General features: G+C 32.9%; 1 protein-coding gene across 1 annotated transcript; it reads left to right on the forward strand.

Annotated features, from left to right (window-relative positions):
* Nucleotides 1–8246: 8246 nt before the first annotated feature.
* LOC106462757 (coagulation factor V-like) lies at nt 8247–9020 on the forward strand (the record flags this gene model as incomplete). The annotated part of the gene is made up of 1 exon (XM_013922708.1): nt 8247–9020. A coding segment is annotated over one exon (774 nt), but the record flags the coding sequence as incomplete, so codon positions are not given.
* Between the last annotated feature and the right edge of the window lie 8860 nt (nt 9021–17880).

The following is a 17880-nucleotide window of genomic DNA, read 5'->3' on the forward strand; positions in this document are numbered from 1 at the left end:
CATTTAACAATATACCCGGTGTCACCAACTTGCAGTGTGAGAAGTTTAACAATATATCCGGTGTCACCAACGTGCTGTATGAGAAGTTTAACAATACACCTGGTATCACCAACGTGTTGTTTGAAAAGTTTAACAATATATCCGGTGTCACCAACTTGCTGTGTGAGAAGTTTACCCAGTGTCACCAATATGCTGTGTGAGACATTTAACAATATACCCGGTGTCACCAACGTGCAGTGTGCGAAGTTTAACAATATATCCGGTGTCACCAACGTGCTGTATGAGAAGTTTAACAATATACCTGTTGTCACCAACGTGCTGTATGAGAAATTTAACAATATACCCGGTGTCACCAACGTGCTGTATGAGAAATTTAACAATATACTCAGTGTCACCAACGTGCTGTGTGAATAGTTTAACAATATATCCAGTGTCACCAACTTCCTGTGTGAGAGGATTATCAACATATCCGGTGTCACCAACTTGCTGTGTGAGAATTTTACCCAGTGTCACCAATATGCTGTGTGAATAGTTTAACAATATACCTAGTGTCACCAATATGCTGTATGAGAAATTTAACAATATACTCAGTGTCACTAACGTGCTGTGTGAGAAGTTTAACAATATATCCGGTGTCACCAACGTGCTGTGTGAATAGTTTAACAATATATCCAGTGTCACCAATGTGATGTGCGTGAAGTTTACCCAGTGTCCCAACGTGCTGTATGAGAAATTTAACAATATACCCGGTGCCACCAACGTGCTGTATGAGAAATTTAACAATATACTCAGTGTCACCAACGTCCACTGTGAGAAGTTTAACAATATACCTGGTGTCACCAACGTGCTGTGTGAGAAGTTTAACAATATACCTGGTGTCACCAACGTGCTGTGTGAAAAGATTATCAATATATCAGGTGTCATCAACTTGCTGTGTGAGAAGTTTAACAATATATCCAGTATCACCAATGTGATGTGCGAGAAGTTTACCCAGTGTCCCAATGTACAGTGTGAGAAGTTTAAATCACTATGAAACTTTAAAAATAGTGACAAAAGTATACACTTTTACATGATAATTAAAAAAAGTTATGAAATGCTTAATACACTACTGTTTAGCCCTTCTTTTTTTCAATATAGGCGACCTTACCTTTGTTACAAATCACCAACTACGAAACTTAAATATCCCTTCTTTTCCATTGGAAGAAAAGCTGTCACTAATAGATTTGATGTGGAATTTTGTTACGCATGTTCTTCTGTAATTGTCTTTTATTTTCAATATAAATTTTAAATTTATTTAGACTTGTTTCAGTGAGTCTTTATAAATAGTTACTCCTGGTTATTTTCTAATCAAAAACGTGCAGAGTTCTTGGATAAAGTCAATAAGATATTAAATCCAATGCGTAAATGCTATAAGATATGAAGGTATAAATTAACAATAAAATTATCCGATTAAATCAGATTTTTTTATGATTTGTTTTCACATTCCGTAGCCCGATTAACTAATTTTTTTTTGTAGAATTTGTTAGATAAGCAAGTCACTTTGAACGTCTAGCTATCTTAAATGATTCTTAAACTAGACTGGTTATAGAAAAACCGGCTATTAAATACAGTTCTAGCACCCATCTTGAGTAGAATTTACCTAAGTTTCTGAATTGTATTCCCAGGTGGCGCTGCGTTATATTGATAAGACAACTTGACATACTGTTGGGACTTGATAACTAACTGCCCTATAGCTTTCTTTTTTCTCTATGTACTTCTTTCTTCTATTTTAAACCCTTTATACAATTTTATCACACCATGGATTAATCACGATAATAAAAACCAGAGTTTCTAGTAAACGACCCGTTTGTTTCAAATAATCAAGTTAACCTTCAGTATAACGCTTGAACTAACATTTCCAGATGTAGACAACTGTAACAAGAGTAGTTAAGTTCTAGCTAATTGTATGTTTATCGTCTTGAATTTGATTTTGAGAGTAAACTTTACCTTCCTTAATAGGTTATTTAGGTGTTGTTATGTCTTATTTTTTTGACACTCTATGGTAGACAATACAGTGATAACACCTTCCCATTTTTATGGGCGAAAATATTTCCTCACTTTATCTTTCCTGTTTCTTTAAAGTTAATCAAGTATATCAATACAAGTTGCAAACCAGACGTAACTGTGGTAAAACAAATAAGAGACGAACAATAGTATCAACCTTAACGAAACATAGATAAAGTTTTTTCTTCTTCTTTTACTCAGTAATTCTCTCTAGAGCACAATGGAACCGAAAAACAATCAACACACAAACGTTTATAGTCACTCCAGGATTTACAGAGGAACACAATCGAAGGTGCAGGAAAAGTTCAAGGAAATGGAAATCGTTCAGCGTCGAACACGTACCGTCTTCAACTCACATTCGAAACAGGTAACACTACTACAAAATACAAAGGATAGGGCTAAGCTCGCGTACTTATGACTAGCATGTCTCGAGCTTCTTACTGACCATGACCAATAATGACAATGAAAAGCATTCCTCTATCGTTATACAAGAATTTTATTTCACACCTAAAAAAAAGGGCGTATATAATAAAATCAGGGAGCAGTGCACTAGCCAGCCAGCTGCTCTAACCCTGATCTTAAACAGCATGTAAAACACTCCATGATGCTGGAACGTCGACTACTCAAGTTTTCACTTACGTCAAATTAATTAATAAAAAATTTGGTATTTCGGGCATGTCGATTGTTTCAAACAGCCATTCCTTACTTTGGAAGTAGAGATGTAATAAATACTTCACTACAAAGAACGAAAATGAACATTTGAAACTGGAAAACGATTGTTTCTTTTTCTGTGAGAAATTCTAATTGGGCGGATCCACTAATGGAGAAAAATGGCGTCTCAGTAATTAAACAACTCCCAAAGCTAAACAATGGGCTATATTTACTCTGCCTGTCGCTGATATTGAAACCCGATTTTAGCGTGATAAGCTCTCAAAGCTAGCGGGACTGTATGAGATTGTTCATTATTATTTTGGACGTTGAACCGATCCATTACTGAGTGTAATATCGAGATCCACGTCAAGTGGTGAATGGTTTGCAGTATTATATATATATATTATTATTATCCTCAAGTGTATTTCGATAAATTCTGCAATTAATTTCAAAAAGGATTTCTAGTCATTAATTAGTAAGATTCATCTAAAAGATAACAAAAATGCAGGTAATTAAATGTAGTTACTATACATACATATATCTATTTATACTCATAGTAAATAAAACAAATTAAGGCTGGGGAGTAGAGGATTCAAGGTTCGAGACGTAATGATGTGAAACTCGCTCTGCACTTTCAGCTGTGGGCGCGTTAAAAGAGTAACAGTCACTCCTACTAGTCATTTCAAAGACCCAGATAAAAACTCAGATACTACTGTACCTCAGCCCTCCTTCTGGTCAATACTTTACAACTAGAGGCTTAAACACCTAAACCCTAATGGTCTCTGACCTTATCCCACGTGCCCATAAGATGTTCTTCAGGTTAAAAGCTAAAATTGTGTAATAAATACATGGCACAACAGAAAGCGAAGAACTGGAACCCAGAAGAGTGCATGCAGTTTTCTTAAATAGTAAAATGACTTATGATCAAACTGTTGAAAATACATTAACGAACTTATACATAGCGTCAATAGTTAAGCTACCAAAAAGTTCATCGTGTTGGCTACGTTATTGTAAAATAAAAATACACCATATTGAAAATTGAAGGCAGAAACATCTATGACGTTTTTTGTCCGTTAATTTAGGTATATAAATAACGCTATGACATTTCGTCGAATACATTATTCAATATTATAGAGGTGACCGACTGTTTAATGATTGTATATATATATATGTTATTTTCTTTTTCACCGGAAGTGAAATTGAAAAGACAATCCATGACGCATTCCTTGATTTGCGATTATAAATTCTCTTGAAGATATATATATAAAAGTAGGAATATTTTTATAATAATTTAGTATTATTCACAGAGTAAAAAAGAACATTTTTATATAATTGTTAACCTATATAAAGTACTATAAACTCGATAATGAATTAATAAATCAGTATTTTCGTTCTTCCCCTAACTTTAAATATGATAGATTTAAACTATTAACTTTTAATTAACAGTATACAACATCGTTAAACGTAATAGTTCCTCATTTCATGCCCCTCAGTGGCACAGCGGTATGTCTGTGGTCTTACAATGCTAAAAATCGGGTTTTGATACCCGTGGTGGGCAGAGTACAGATCGCCCATTGTAGAGCATTGTGCTTAATATCAAATCTAATCCTCGATTCATTTTACTCAAACTGGAAACGTTACACTCAATAAATCCACCTATCCTACTTGTTTCTTAACAGTTTATCCATAAATGGACAAATATATTATTTTATAATGATTAGCATTCTGCAGTAATAATGTCTAAAACTTCCCATATTCTAGTTATTTAGATTCAGCTGATGGTTTATCTAGTTTATGAAATAGAGTAGTTTCTATAGGACGCAATAAGATTTGATTTGGTTAATAATTGTTGATCACTAGTTTTAGAGTTTAGACATGACTGTTGTTAAGTGAACTGTCGATCATTAGTTTCAGAGTTCAAACCTAATTGTTGTAAAGTGAATTATTGATCATTAGTTTCAGAGTTTATACATGACTGTTGTTAGGTGAATTGTCGATCATTAGTTTCAGAGTTCAAACCTAATTGTTGTAAAGTGAATTGTTGATCATTAGTTTCAGAGTTTATACATGACTGTTGCTGGGGGAAATGGCGATCATTAGTTTCAGAGTTCAAACCTAATTGTTGTAAAGTGAATTGTTGATCATTAGTTTCAGAGTTCAAACCTAATTGTTGTAAAGTGAATTGTTGATCATTAGTTTCAGAGTTCAAACCTAATTGTTGTAAAGTGAATTGTTGATCATTAGTTTCAGAGTTTATACATGACTGTTGTTAGGTGAATTGTCGATCATTAGTTTCAGAGTTCAAACCTAATTGTTTTAAAGTGAATTGTTGATCATTAGTTTCAGAAATCAGAACTGACTGCTTGTTTAAGAAGATAGATTATCGATCATAAGAGACTTGACATTTTTAACTGTTTTTATTCTTATGGTTTGAGCAGATCTCCAACTTCCAAACTGGTATTTTTCTGTTTCCAGGTAGCGATTTCTTGCTGAACGGGTCAAATATTTGAAAAGTTTTCATGCACAGATGAAAACCCAACTTCTTAGGGAGTTGTGGTGTGTAACACTCCGACTTTGGCTTGTGTACATTATTTTCTTAGACGTGTGAGATGCATTAATTTTCTAAAAGAAAAGAAAAACGAATGTTTATAGATGCATGGAGTTCATTTAAATGTTATACAGGAAGTCCAAGTTACCACATCTTCTGAGCTAGAAGATCCGTAACAAAATAATTATCTGAACTTGATTTATTTTAAAGAAAAAACGTTCTTAAGAACAGAATTCGGAAGGATCCAACAATTTTTATACTATTTTCCAAAACCAAAACAAAAAGTTGAATTTAAACTTCAGGTTAGAAAATATTGTTAGCTTTTTTACTAATAAATTATTCATTACCTAGTCTCTTTCTTGTACAATAATCACAGATGAACTAAAATAAAAACATATTTTTTTGTTTGTTTGTTTCCTAAGCACGAAACTACACAATCTGTGCTGTGTCCATCACGAGCATCGAACCCCATTTTAAACGTTATAAGCCTTCAGACTTACTAATGAGTCACTAGGGGCGTATATGTTTATTTACTAGTTCATTATTAAACACCAGAAAGAAACAGATATGCTTTTGTTTTGGTTCCTGTGTTTGTATTAAATATATCATGTTGTATAGACACTATAGACAGGTTTGTATAAAATATATAGACAGAAAATTGTGTACACTTTCAGGCTAATCGCACTATAAACATAACTTTTTATACACATTCAGGCTAGTCGCACTATAGACAGAACCAGGGATACACATTCAGGCTAGTCACACTATAGACAGAACCAAGTATACATTTTCAGGCTAGTCGTACTCTAGACAGAACCAAGTATACACTTTCAGGCTAGTTGCACTCTAGACAGAACCGGGTATACATTTTCAGGCTAGTTGCACTCTAGACAGAACCAGGTATACACTTTCAGGCTAGTTGCACTCTAGACAGAACCAGGTATACACTTTCAGGCTAGTTGCACTCTAGACAGAACCTGGTATACACTTTCAGGTTACTCGTACTCTAGACAGAACCGGGTATACACATTCAGGCTAGTCACACTATAGACAGAACCAGGTATACATTTTCAGGCTAGTCGTACTCTAGACAGAACCAAGTATACACTTTCAGGCTAGTTGCACTCTAGACAGAACCGGGTATACACTTTCAGGCTAGTTGCACTCTAGACAGAACCAGGTATATACTTTCAGGCTAGTTGTACAGTAGACAAACTCAGGAATACTTCAAAGTTGGTCATGCTAGAGGAATCAGGCACAGTTAAAGGTATATCGCATCAATTAGAACGAGGTATACTCCCAGCCTAGTCTCTCTAGAGACAGAAGAAGGTATTCTCCCAGCCTAGACTCTCTATAGACAGAATAAGGTATGTTTCCAGGCTAGTCTCTCTATAGACAGAAGAAGGTATGCTTCCAGGCTAGTCTTCCTATAGACAGAAGAAGGTATGTTTCCAGGCTAGTCTCTCTCTAGCCAGAACAAGGTATGGTTCCAGGCTAGTCTATCTATAGACAGAAGCAAGATACACTTCTATATTATTCTTTCAGTTGTGAAAGAATTACAAAACATTACGTGAATTCTGCCGATTAATTTCTTGTCTCGCTTTACCATGTATTTTCACATGTGATTGCCAATTTCTACTCTCATTGTATCATTAGTTTGTAGAAATATCGCTGTATTTTTTAAAGTTTCGCATATTTTAATCAATATGTATAAAACATCAAGTTATCCGCGCTAGTTGTCTCTATTTTTGTACTAGTAGACTAGAGGGTAAGCAGACAGTCAACAGCATCTACCGCCAACTCTTAGGCTACTCTAGTTTGATGGAATAATAATGTGATTTGAATGTTAACGGGCAACAAATTTGTTCTTGCAATAAAAATACTGTTAACGGAAAACAAGTTTGTTCTTGCAATAGAAATACTGTTAACGGGAAACAAGTTTGTTCTAGCAATAGAAATACTGTTAACAGGAAACAAATTTGTTCTAGCAACAGAAATACTGTTGAAAATAAAAAGTTTGTAAATACCATAAACACTGTTAGCAACAGAAATATTGTTAACAGCAAACATGTTTGTTCTAGTAGCAGAAACACTATTAACATGAAAATAATCTAGCAAGTTCTGTTAAAATTGTATCACAAAAATTATAATAAACAAAACCTCCAGGTGCTCACTCGATGGGATGTCGTATAAAACTTTAATTTCTTAAGTAAATATATTTGTAAAGAAATAAACAAAAATGTCTAAACGTTGAATATTTATGAAAATATATATTTCGATGGAAATGGTCCTGTTGAGAATATAAAGCATTCTGTATTTAGTGCTACAAAGTCATAGAGTCAACCATGAAAATATTACCTAAATAGACAGGGAAATTTCGTAACGAAGGTGTTTGATATTCTGCTTCCATACTTCAGATAGCCAAGTAGAGTGTGATAACCCTTTTCGTCTTTGTTAACTCTCAAGTGTTTTGATTCCAAGCTCCAGTGACTTTTATTTTCTTTTTTTAAGGGTACTTAAGCGCAAGAGTAGCTATAAACAGCCTGCTATGAAATCAATACACGTCTTGAACTCTTTTTTTGATTATACTGAGTTCTAATACAATCAAAAGTGAGTTTAACGTCAGTAAACACTATGAAGGAGAAGTATGTCATTTTGTGACGTGTGTTAGTACGAAGAATAGAATTACCAGAGAAGATGAACGATATGTACAGTTGGATTTGTTTCGCTGTCTCATGCTAATTTAAGTTACCGCTGTGTGCGCGTGCACGAATGAATCTCAGAATGTAACTTGTTTCGATTTTCTGTCACGTGTAAATTTGAACATACAATATTAAAAGCGATTGAACAATCCATATGCTTCTTCTTCACTTTAAATTAGAAGATAAATTCAATTTAAATATGCTGATAATATTTTCATTCTTGCTCAAAATCCACCCATGCCTAAATTTACCAATTCTCGTTTGATTTAAAACCACGGATAATGTTTTTTACGAATATTTAGTGCGAATCTGCTGATGGCTTTACTAATATTATTCCTGCTGATGGCTTTACTAATATTATTCCTGCTGATGGCTTTACTAATATTATTCCTGCTGATGGCTTTACTAATATTGTTCCTGCTGATAGCTTTACTACTATTATTCCTGCTGATAGCTTTACTAATATTATTCCTGCTGATGGCTTTAGTAATATTATTCCTGCTGATAACTTTACTAATATTATTCCTGCTGATGGCTTTACTAATATTATTCCTGCTGATGGCTTTACTAATATTATTCCTGCTGATAGCTTTACTAATATTATTCCTGCTAATAGCTTTACTAATATTATTCCTGCTGATAGATTTACTAATATTATTCCTGCTGATAGCTTTACTAATATTATTCCTGCTGATAGCTTTACTAATATTATTCCTGCTGATAGATTTACTAATATTATTCCTGCTGATAGCTTTACTAATATTATTCCTGCTGATAGATTTACTAATATTATTCCTGCTGATGGCTTTACTAATATTATTCCTGCTGATAGCTTTACTAATATTATTCCTGCTGATAGCTTTACTAATATTATTCCTGCTGATAGATTTACTAATATCATTCCTGCTGATAGATTTACTAATATTATTCCTGCTAATAGCTTTACTAATATTATTCCTGCTGATAGATTTACTAATATTATTCCTGCTGATAGCTTTACTAATATTATTCCTGCTGATATCTTTACTAATATTATTCGGTGTGACTCTACTGAGAGATATTCTGATACTACTTGATCCCTTTATTAGATTCAAAGTGCAACAAAGACACTTTGGTCAGTTGTTCAAAATTAGAGATGGGTATTATATTTACTTGGTGAATACAGAAGTCTAATAAAAACAAAAGAGTAAAGTAACAGCAACATTTTTACATAAAGTTTCCTGATCACGGAATATGTACAATTTCGAAACGTTCAGCTATTAAACTAATCCAATTCCAGATGAGAATCAGAAGGAAAACAACAAATAATAAATAATGCATCGAATACTTCAAAATAACGATGTTAGTTACTACATATTAAACTTCTCTATAATAACCCTTAGAGTACTTCATTATATCGATGTTATTTACTACAGGTTAAACTTCTCTTTAATAACCTTTAATAAGATTAAATTCCTCATTAATAACCACTTAGTGTACTTCATTATATCGAGGTTAGTTACTAAAGGTTAAACTTCTCTATAATAACCCTCGCAGAACTTCATCATATGGATGATATTTACTAAAGATTAAACTCCTCTTTAATAACTCTCACAGTACTTCATTATATCGATGCTAGCTGCTAAAGATTAAATCATTCTTTAATAACCCTCAGATCACTCCATAATAACGATGGTAGTTACTAATGATTACACTTCTCTTTAATAACCCTTAGAGTACTTCATTATATCGATGATATATACTAAAGATTAATCTTCTCTTTTAATAACCCTTAGACTACTTCATTATATAATTGCTAGTTACTAAAGATTAAATTACTCTTTAATAACCATCAGAGCATTTCATAATAACGATGGTAGTTACTAAAGATTACACTTCTCTTTAATAACCCTCACAGTACTTCATAATAACGATGTTAGTTGCTAAAGATTAAACTTCTATTTAATAACCCTTAGAGTACTTCATTATATCGATGATATTTACTAAAGATTAATCTTCTCTTTAATAACCCTTAGACTACTTCATTATATAAATGCTATTTACTAAAGGTTAAACTTCTCTTCACTTACCCTCAGAGTACTTCATTATAACGATTACTAAAGAATATACATCTCTTTAATAACCTTCAGTTTACTTCACTATATCGATGCTAGTTACTACAGATTAAACGTCTCTTTAATAACCCTCATAGTACTTCATAATAACGATGTTTGTTACTAATGATTAAATCATTCTTTAATAACCCTCAGATCACTCCATAATAACGATGGTAGTTACTAATGATTACACTTCTCTTTAATAACCCTTAGAGTACTTCATTATATCGATGATATTTACTAAAGATTAATCTTCTCTTTAATAACCCTTAGACTACTTCATTATATAAATGCTATTTACTAAAGGTTAAACTTCTCTTCACTTACCCTCAGAGTACTTCATTATAACGATTACTAAAGAATATACTTCTCTTTAATAACCTTCAGTTTACTTCACTATATCGATGCTAGTTACTACAAATTAAACATCTCTTTAATAACCCTCAGATTACTTGGTAATAAAGATGCTAGTTACTAAAGATTAAACTTCTCTATAATAATCATCAGAGTACTTCATTATATCTATGCTAGTTACTAAAGTTTAATCTCCTCTTTAATAATCCTTAAAGTAGTTCATTGTATCGATGCTAGTTATTAAAGATTAAACTTTTCATAATAACGCTCAGGGTACGGCATAGCCAGGTGGTTAGGTCGCTCGACTCACAATCTGCGGGTCGCGGGGTCGAATCCCCGTCCTACCAAATATGCTCGCCCTTTCAGCCCTGGGGGCGTTATAATGTGACGGTCAATCCCACTATTCTTAGTAAAAGAGTAGCCCAAGAGTTGGCGGTAGGTGGTGATAATTAGCTGTCTTCCCTCTAATCTTACACTGCTAAATTAGGGACAGCTAGCGCAGATAGCCCTCTTGTAGCTTTGCGCGAAATTCAAAACAAATAAACAATAACCCTCAGAGTACTTCATTGTATCGATGCTAGTTACTAAATATTAATCTTCTCTTTAATAACCCTCAGAGTACTTCATAACAAAGATGCTAGTTACTAAAGATTAAAATTCTCTATAATAACCTTTTGAGTATTTCATTATATCGATGCTAGTTACTAAAGATTAAACTTCTCTGTTATAACCCTGAGAGTACTTCATAAGAACGATGCTAGTTACTACAGATTAAACTCTTCTTTAATAACCCTCAGAGTACTTCATTATATCAATGCTAGTTACTACAGATTAAACTCCTCTTTAATAACCCTCAGAGTACTTCGTTATATCAATGCTAGTTACTACAGATTAAACTCCTCTTTAATAACCTCCAGAGTACTACATAAGGACGATGCTAGTCACTAAAGGCTAAACGTCTCTATAATAACCTTTTGAGTATTTCATTATATCGATGCTAGTTACTAAAGATTAAACTTCTCTGTTATAACCCTGAGAGTACTTCATAAGAACGATGCTAGTTACTACAGATTAAACTCTTCTTTAATAACCCTCAGAGTACTTCATTATATCAATGCTAGTTACTACAGATTAAACTCCTCTTTAATAGCCCTCAGAGTACGTCATTATATCAATGCTAGTTACTACAGATTAAACTCCTCTTTAATAGCCCTCAGAGCACTTCATTATATCAATGCTAGTTACTAAAGGCTAAACGTCTCTGGAGTAACCTTCAGTGTACTATATTATAACGATGCTAATTACTAAAGGTTCAACTTCTCTGGAGTAACATTCGGAATACTATATTATAACGATGCTGGTTGCTAAGGGTTCAATTTCTTTGGAGTTACTTTCGGAATACTATATTATAACGATGCCAGTTACTAAAGGTTAAGCTTCTCTGGAGTAACCTTCGGAGTATTATATTATAACGATGCTAGTTGTTAAAAGTTAAGCTTCTCTGGAGTAACCTTCGGAGTACTATATTATAATGGTGCTAGTTACTAAAGATTAAACTTCTCTGAAGTAACCTTCGGTGTACTATATTATAACGTTGCTATCTAATAGAAACATATCTCCTCTTAAATAACCCTCCAACAGCAGACAACACTGTACCAAATTCTGTTTGATAATTAGTCTGCACTGGCTTTCTTTCTTTGTATCCTCTCGGGTTATCAGATCTGTCTTTATGAAATTAATGATTCCTTGTACTATAATAAACCTTGTACTTGTAATAAACCTGGAGTATGTGAACTTCCATTATGACCTAGAAATTAGGAGTACATTTTATCGAGTTTTGTCTTTGATATTCTTGTTCTCACGTGTGTGTGTCTTCTATTTGCGTGACAGACCTTAGGATACAATATTATAATTGGAAAAATACATTCGTGTAAATTTTCAGCTTAAACGAGAATTGCTAATATAAAGTAACTTTATCCACCATGTTTAAGCCAAGTGCTGTTATTTCAAAGAAATATACCCTAGACCCGTACTGATGTCATATTTTGCGGAAACGCTTTTCAAAAACACCTTTAAAAATCTTATCTAGTATAAAGTTTAGTAGAGCGGCTTCACGTTCGTGCGTCGTATTTAGAATCAGTGAATATTCTAGATTTAATAAAGGGCAACTGAAGACTGTTTTATTTGTATTATTTTTTTCTTGCAACTTGGCTATTAAATTATGTTACGCTTACCCGACTGGCGCATTTTAAAGACTTGATTAACATACTTTTTTTATACTAAAATGTCAGAAGTAAGGAATTCTTCAAATCATAATGCTTTGAGAGTGATTATGACAGTAGCTGTTTGTATTAAAGAAAAAGTTTGATGTTAGAGTGCTTGTTTCCTACTGACTGATTTTAAACTCTCCCATTTATTCTAGACACGCTGTAACAGTCGGGAATATAAAGTATTTCTTTCGTTTGGTGAATTTTTATTACACACAGAAATTGGTCATGGAGCTAGCTACTTTAACGGTGGGGACAACCAGAACAGACCTTCCTTTTGTAATAATGTCTTAGGTACTAAAAGGGGGTAGAAAGAGTAAATCGTTTTATATATATATTGTTGTAACCGATTCTATTGTGGGCCGGCTCTTTTGGATTATTCGCTGAAGCTACAAGACGTAAAAACTCCCCTAGTCAAAAACAATACAAAGAGATAAATAATAATAAAAACATAGAATACAACGATATCCATTGACATTTATATTTATTTTTGTAAGTTAACCTTTGAAAAAGAATTTATTATTCCTAGGATTTCAAACAAAAATCATATTCGCGTTTACTTTTGTATAGGTGATAAATTTGGAGTTTCTTTTTATAAAAATAAAATGTACATAAAGTAAAAAGGAATATATACATATTTTTAAAATGACATTATGTTTTTAATTTAGAATCATAAAATGTATTTGTTTTTAAAAACAATAACGCTTGCCTTCTTCTTACAGAATTTAGTCGGATAGGATAAACTTTAGAACAGACAGTAACCCTTTATATCATTGTAGCAATTGCTGTAACCCAATACATCTTTGTAGTAGTTGTTGTAATCTCGTATATCATTGTAGCAGTTGTTTTAACCCCGTATATTATTGTAGCAGTTGTTGTTTCATAAAAAAAACATTCATTAATTTATGTTACATTTAGAACAGCCCAAGAATTTGCAGTGGTTACTTTCTCTCTGGTCCATCTGTTTAAAATTAGGGATGGCCATGTTTAGTTTTGCATACAAAATCTAAAGCAAACAAATGAAGCGATATTTTAGTTTACATCGACAATAAAAATATTTTGATGTCCAGGAAAAAAATAGAAGGTATGAAAAATGAAAAATTAACTAACTATTGAAATGCAACAATGTATTTTCTAAGGTAGACATGCTGATATGTTAGATACAGCTTTCATCTTGGCACTTCTAATAGGTAATTAGGTCCGCTTTGGAGCTTTGACATGAAATATAATAGCGCACATATTTATCAAAGGTTTCTTTCGGACTATTTGTGTTCGACGTCCCTAATTGCGAACATATAAATGTAAGATAAGGTAGCTAGTAAACACTACACACTGTCAACTCTTGAACTACTCTAATAGAATGGTTTTGACTGTCCCACTTATAAATAGCGTATCCACTTCCTCAATTTGAGGAGCGCAACTTTGCGGCTACGGGATGCAAACCTCAGATTCATAGTCGATTAAGCTAACAATTAGGCCACGCTCAGCCCTTTTTCAAACAAAAGCACTTTTTTTATAAACCAAGATCTCTTGATTAATGCTGGTAGATTTTGATTAAAAAGAGAAATAACATAATTATGCGCTGCTTTTTCAGTTCTCTTAATTGAAGAGAATAAAAAACATTTACAATTGTTGACTTCTGCCTTGAAAAACATTTAAAATTGTTAACTTCTGCTTTGAAAACCATTTACAATTGTATCTTCTCATTTGAAAACCATTTACAATTGTTAACTTTTGCCTTGAAAAACATTTACAATTGTTAACTTCTGCCTTGAAAAACATTTAAAATTGTTAACTTCTGCTTTGAAAACCATTTACAATTGTATCTTCCCATTTGAAAACCGTTTACATTAGCAAATTTTCTTTTGAAAACCATTTACAACAGCAATTTCTGCTTTCCAAACCACTTACAATAGCAATTTCTGTTTTGAAAACCACTTACAGTTGTAACTTCTACTTTTAAAACCTTTTACAATTGTAACTTCTGCTTGGAAAACAGTTTACAATAGCAACTTTTGCTTTGAAAACCGTTTGCAATAGCAAATTTTGCTTCGTAAACCATTTACAATTGTAACTTCTCCTTTGAAAAACATTTACAATAGTAACTTCTACTTTGAAAACCATTTACAATAGTAACTTCTACTTTGAAAACCATTTACAATAGCAACTTCTACTTTGAAAACCATGTAAAATAGTAACTTCTACTTTGAAAACCATTTACAATAGTAACTTCTACTTTGAAAACCATTTACAATTGTAACTTCTAGTTTGAAAACCGTTTACAATAGCAAATTCTGCTTTGAAAACCGTTTGGAATTGTAAGTTCTGCTTTGAAAACCGTTTGCAGTTTCAACATGATGTCAGGTGAGTTGGACAGAAATTCGAACAGTAAAGTAATCATTACTTGTTAACACTGGTTTTTGTGTATGAAAGTCAAAGCGATAGAAAGTTTTGCGCATGCGTAAGGCATTAAGATAAAACAACATATAATAGTAGAAGTAAATATAAATAAAAGAAATAACGGAGGGATAATTGTTATAAATTAAAGAGCAGATATATATCGAAATAGACGAGATACTGGAATTATTTGAATTCATACTAAACCAATTCTTATAGAGAATACAAATTTCACACAAACACTTTTAGAAACGTCTTATAAAGTCCAGTGTTAGCGAAATCACATCACGACGTTTTGTGTTTTTTCACTGCACTATAAGGACTTGTTATGTTTAAGAGACTGGAAAACTCGTTAGAAAACGACTGTTGTCAACAGCGCTTAAAAAACGATGTTCCACGTGTTTTATTTACGTAGGTGTCACGGAGTCACATCGTATCTCATCTGAATAGAAAGCACAACTAAAGAAACATCGAAACTTATGTCTGTGAGTTGTACACGGGGGATAATACACACTCTCTGGAATAGCTTCACAAGGATGTGTGTGTGGCCCACTGTGGAAAATTATTTTACTGAAAGAGCTTTCCAAAAGTGTGTGTGGCCTAGTGTGGCGGATTATTTTACTAAAAGAGCTTCGCAAAGCTGTATGTGTGTTAGACCAGCTATGACGGTTCTTTTGTGGATTAATTTTACAAAGTTGTGTGTGTGTTTGTCCAGCTATGACGGTTCTTTTGTGGATTAATTTTACAAAGCTGTATGTGTGTTAGTCCAACTATGACGGTTCTTTTGTGGATTAATTTTACAAAGCTGTATGTGTGTGTGTCCAGCTATGACGGTTCTTTTGTGGATTAATTTTACAAAGCTGTATGTGTGTGTGTCCAGCTATGACGCTGAACATTTTTTATGAAACATTTATTCTTGCCTCTCATTTGTTAACCTTTCTTATCAAACATTTCTTTTTGTTCATTGAACTTCTTATTCAACAGATCTTCTTTTCATTTGTACAACGAACATTTTACAATATAACAATTCTTTGCAACTGTTTATAATACATACTTATCTGGTTCGGTTGTACATCGATCTTTTCACCAAACAATTTTTTTTCAACCGTTATTGACTGTTTTTCTAATGACAGTTGAGTAAAAGACTAACAAAAACTTATTTTAAAATATTGTCCATTTATGGCGTAATACGATGTTGGAGTCCTGTTACCATGGGAAAAACACCTCGTTCCTTCAGGCCCAACATTCGAGTCCTGTTACCATGGGGAAAAACACCTCGTTCCTTCAGGCCCAACATTCGAGTCCTGTTACCATGAGAAAAATATCTAATTTCTTCAGGCCCAACTTTCCTTTCCTGTTACGATGGGAAAAACATCTAGTCCCTTCAGGCCCAACATTCGAGCCCTGTTACGATGGGGAAAACATCTAGTTTCTTCAGGCCCAACATTCGAGTCCTGTTACCATGGGAAAAACATCTAGTTCCTTCAGGCCCAACTTTCGAGTCCTGTTACCATGGGAAAAACATCTAGTTCCTTCAGGCCCAACAGTCGAGCCCTGTTACCATGGGAAAACATATCGTTCCGTACTTCGTAGCTATAGGTGGGTGACGAACAAACTATACTATTCAGTAAGACAACAGTATCCAAACAGGTGGCGGTGGGTGCTGTTGACTAACTACTTTTCCTCTAGTCTATCAGTTAAGAATCAGGGGTCGGCTTTCTCAGATAAGATAGCTCTTGAGTATAGCTTTACACGAAGCAAACACATAAAATACATCCTTAATTTCATTATCTTCAACTCATCTTCAGGTTTTCTCAGGGTTTTGAGTTAGAGAAGATAACACATCCTTAACTTCAATAATTTCAACTCAAACTTCGGTGGACATTGTTAAGCCATATATACTTTTTATAAGAAAAAAAGGTTCAAATCAACTAACATATCTCAGGTATTGAGTGTTGATTGCCCCAGTTCTAGCTTTATTTGTACGGAACGATCGATTGACATCAATGAATGTACAATAAAAATTAACTGGCAGCAGCTACGACCACCTTGAAATTACTATAATTTATCCTTCTATGCTAACTTAATTATAGAGACAGTTTTTTTTATAAATGCATTATTTAAGTTATTATGACGTCCTGTGGTTTATCGCTTTAAGTGAAGAGTTGAGTAATTATAGATAAATTCTGATCAAACAAGCGAAATATCAATAACTTCTGATCAAAGTAAGCTAAATATCAATAACTTCTGATCAAAGTAAGCTAAATATCAATAACTTCTGATCAAAGTAAGCTAATTATCAATAACTTCTGATCAAAGTAAGCTAATTATCAATAACTTCTGATCAAAGTAAGCTAATTATCAATAACTTCTGATCAAAGTAAGCTAATTATCAATAACTTTAGATCAAAGTAAACTAATTATAAATAACTTCTTATCAAAGTAAGCTAATTATCAATAACTTCTGATCAAAGTAAGCTAATTATTAATAACTTCTGATCAAAGTAAGCTAATTATCAATAAAGTTATTGAAAAATAATTATCAATAATTATCAAATTAACTTCTTATCAAAGTAAGCTAATTATCAATAAAGTTATTGATAAATAATTATCAAATTAACTTCTTATCAAAGTAAGATAATTATCAATAACTTTAGATCAAAGTAAACTAATTATCAATAACTTCTTATCAAAGTAAGCTAATTATCAATAACTTCTGATCAAAGTAAGCTAATTATCAATAACTTCTGATCAAAGTAAGCTAATTATTAATAACCTCTGATCAAAGTAAGCTAATTATCAATAACTTTAGATCAAAGTAA

Source organism: Limulus polyphemus, unplaced genomic scaffold (genome assembly GCF_000517525.1).
Source record: "Limulus polyphemus unplaced genomic scaffold, Limulus_polyphemus-2.1.2 Scaffold1241, whole genome shotgun sequence".
In the NCBI taxonomy this organism is placed as follows: domain Eukaryota; kingdom Metazoa; phylum Arthropoda; class Merostomata; order Xiphosura; family Limulidae; genus Limulus; species Limulus polyphemus.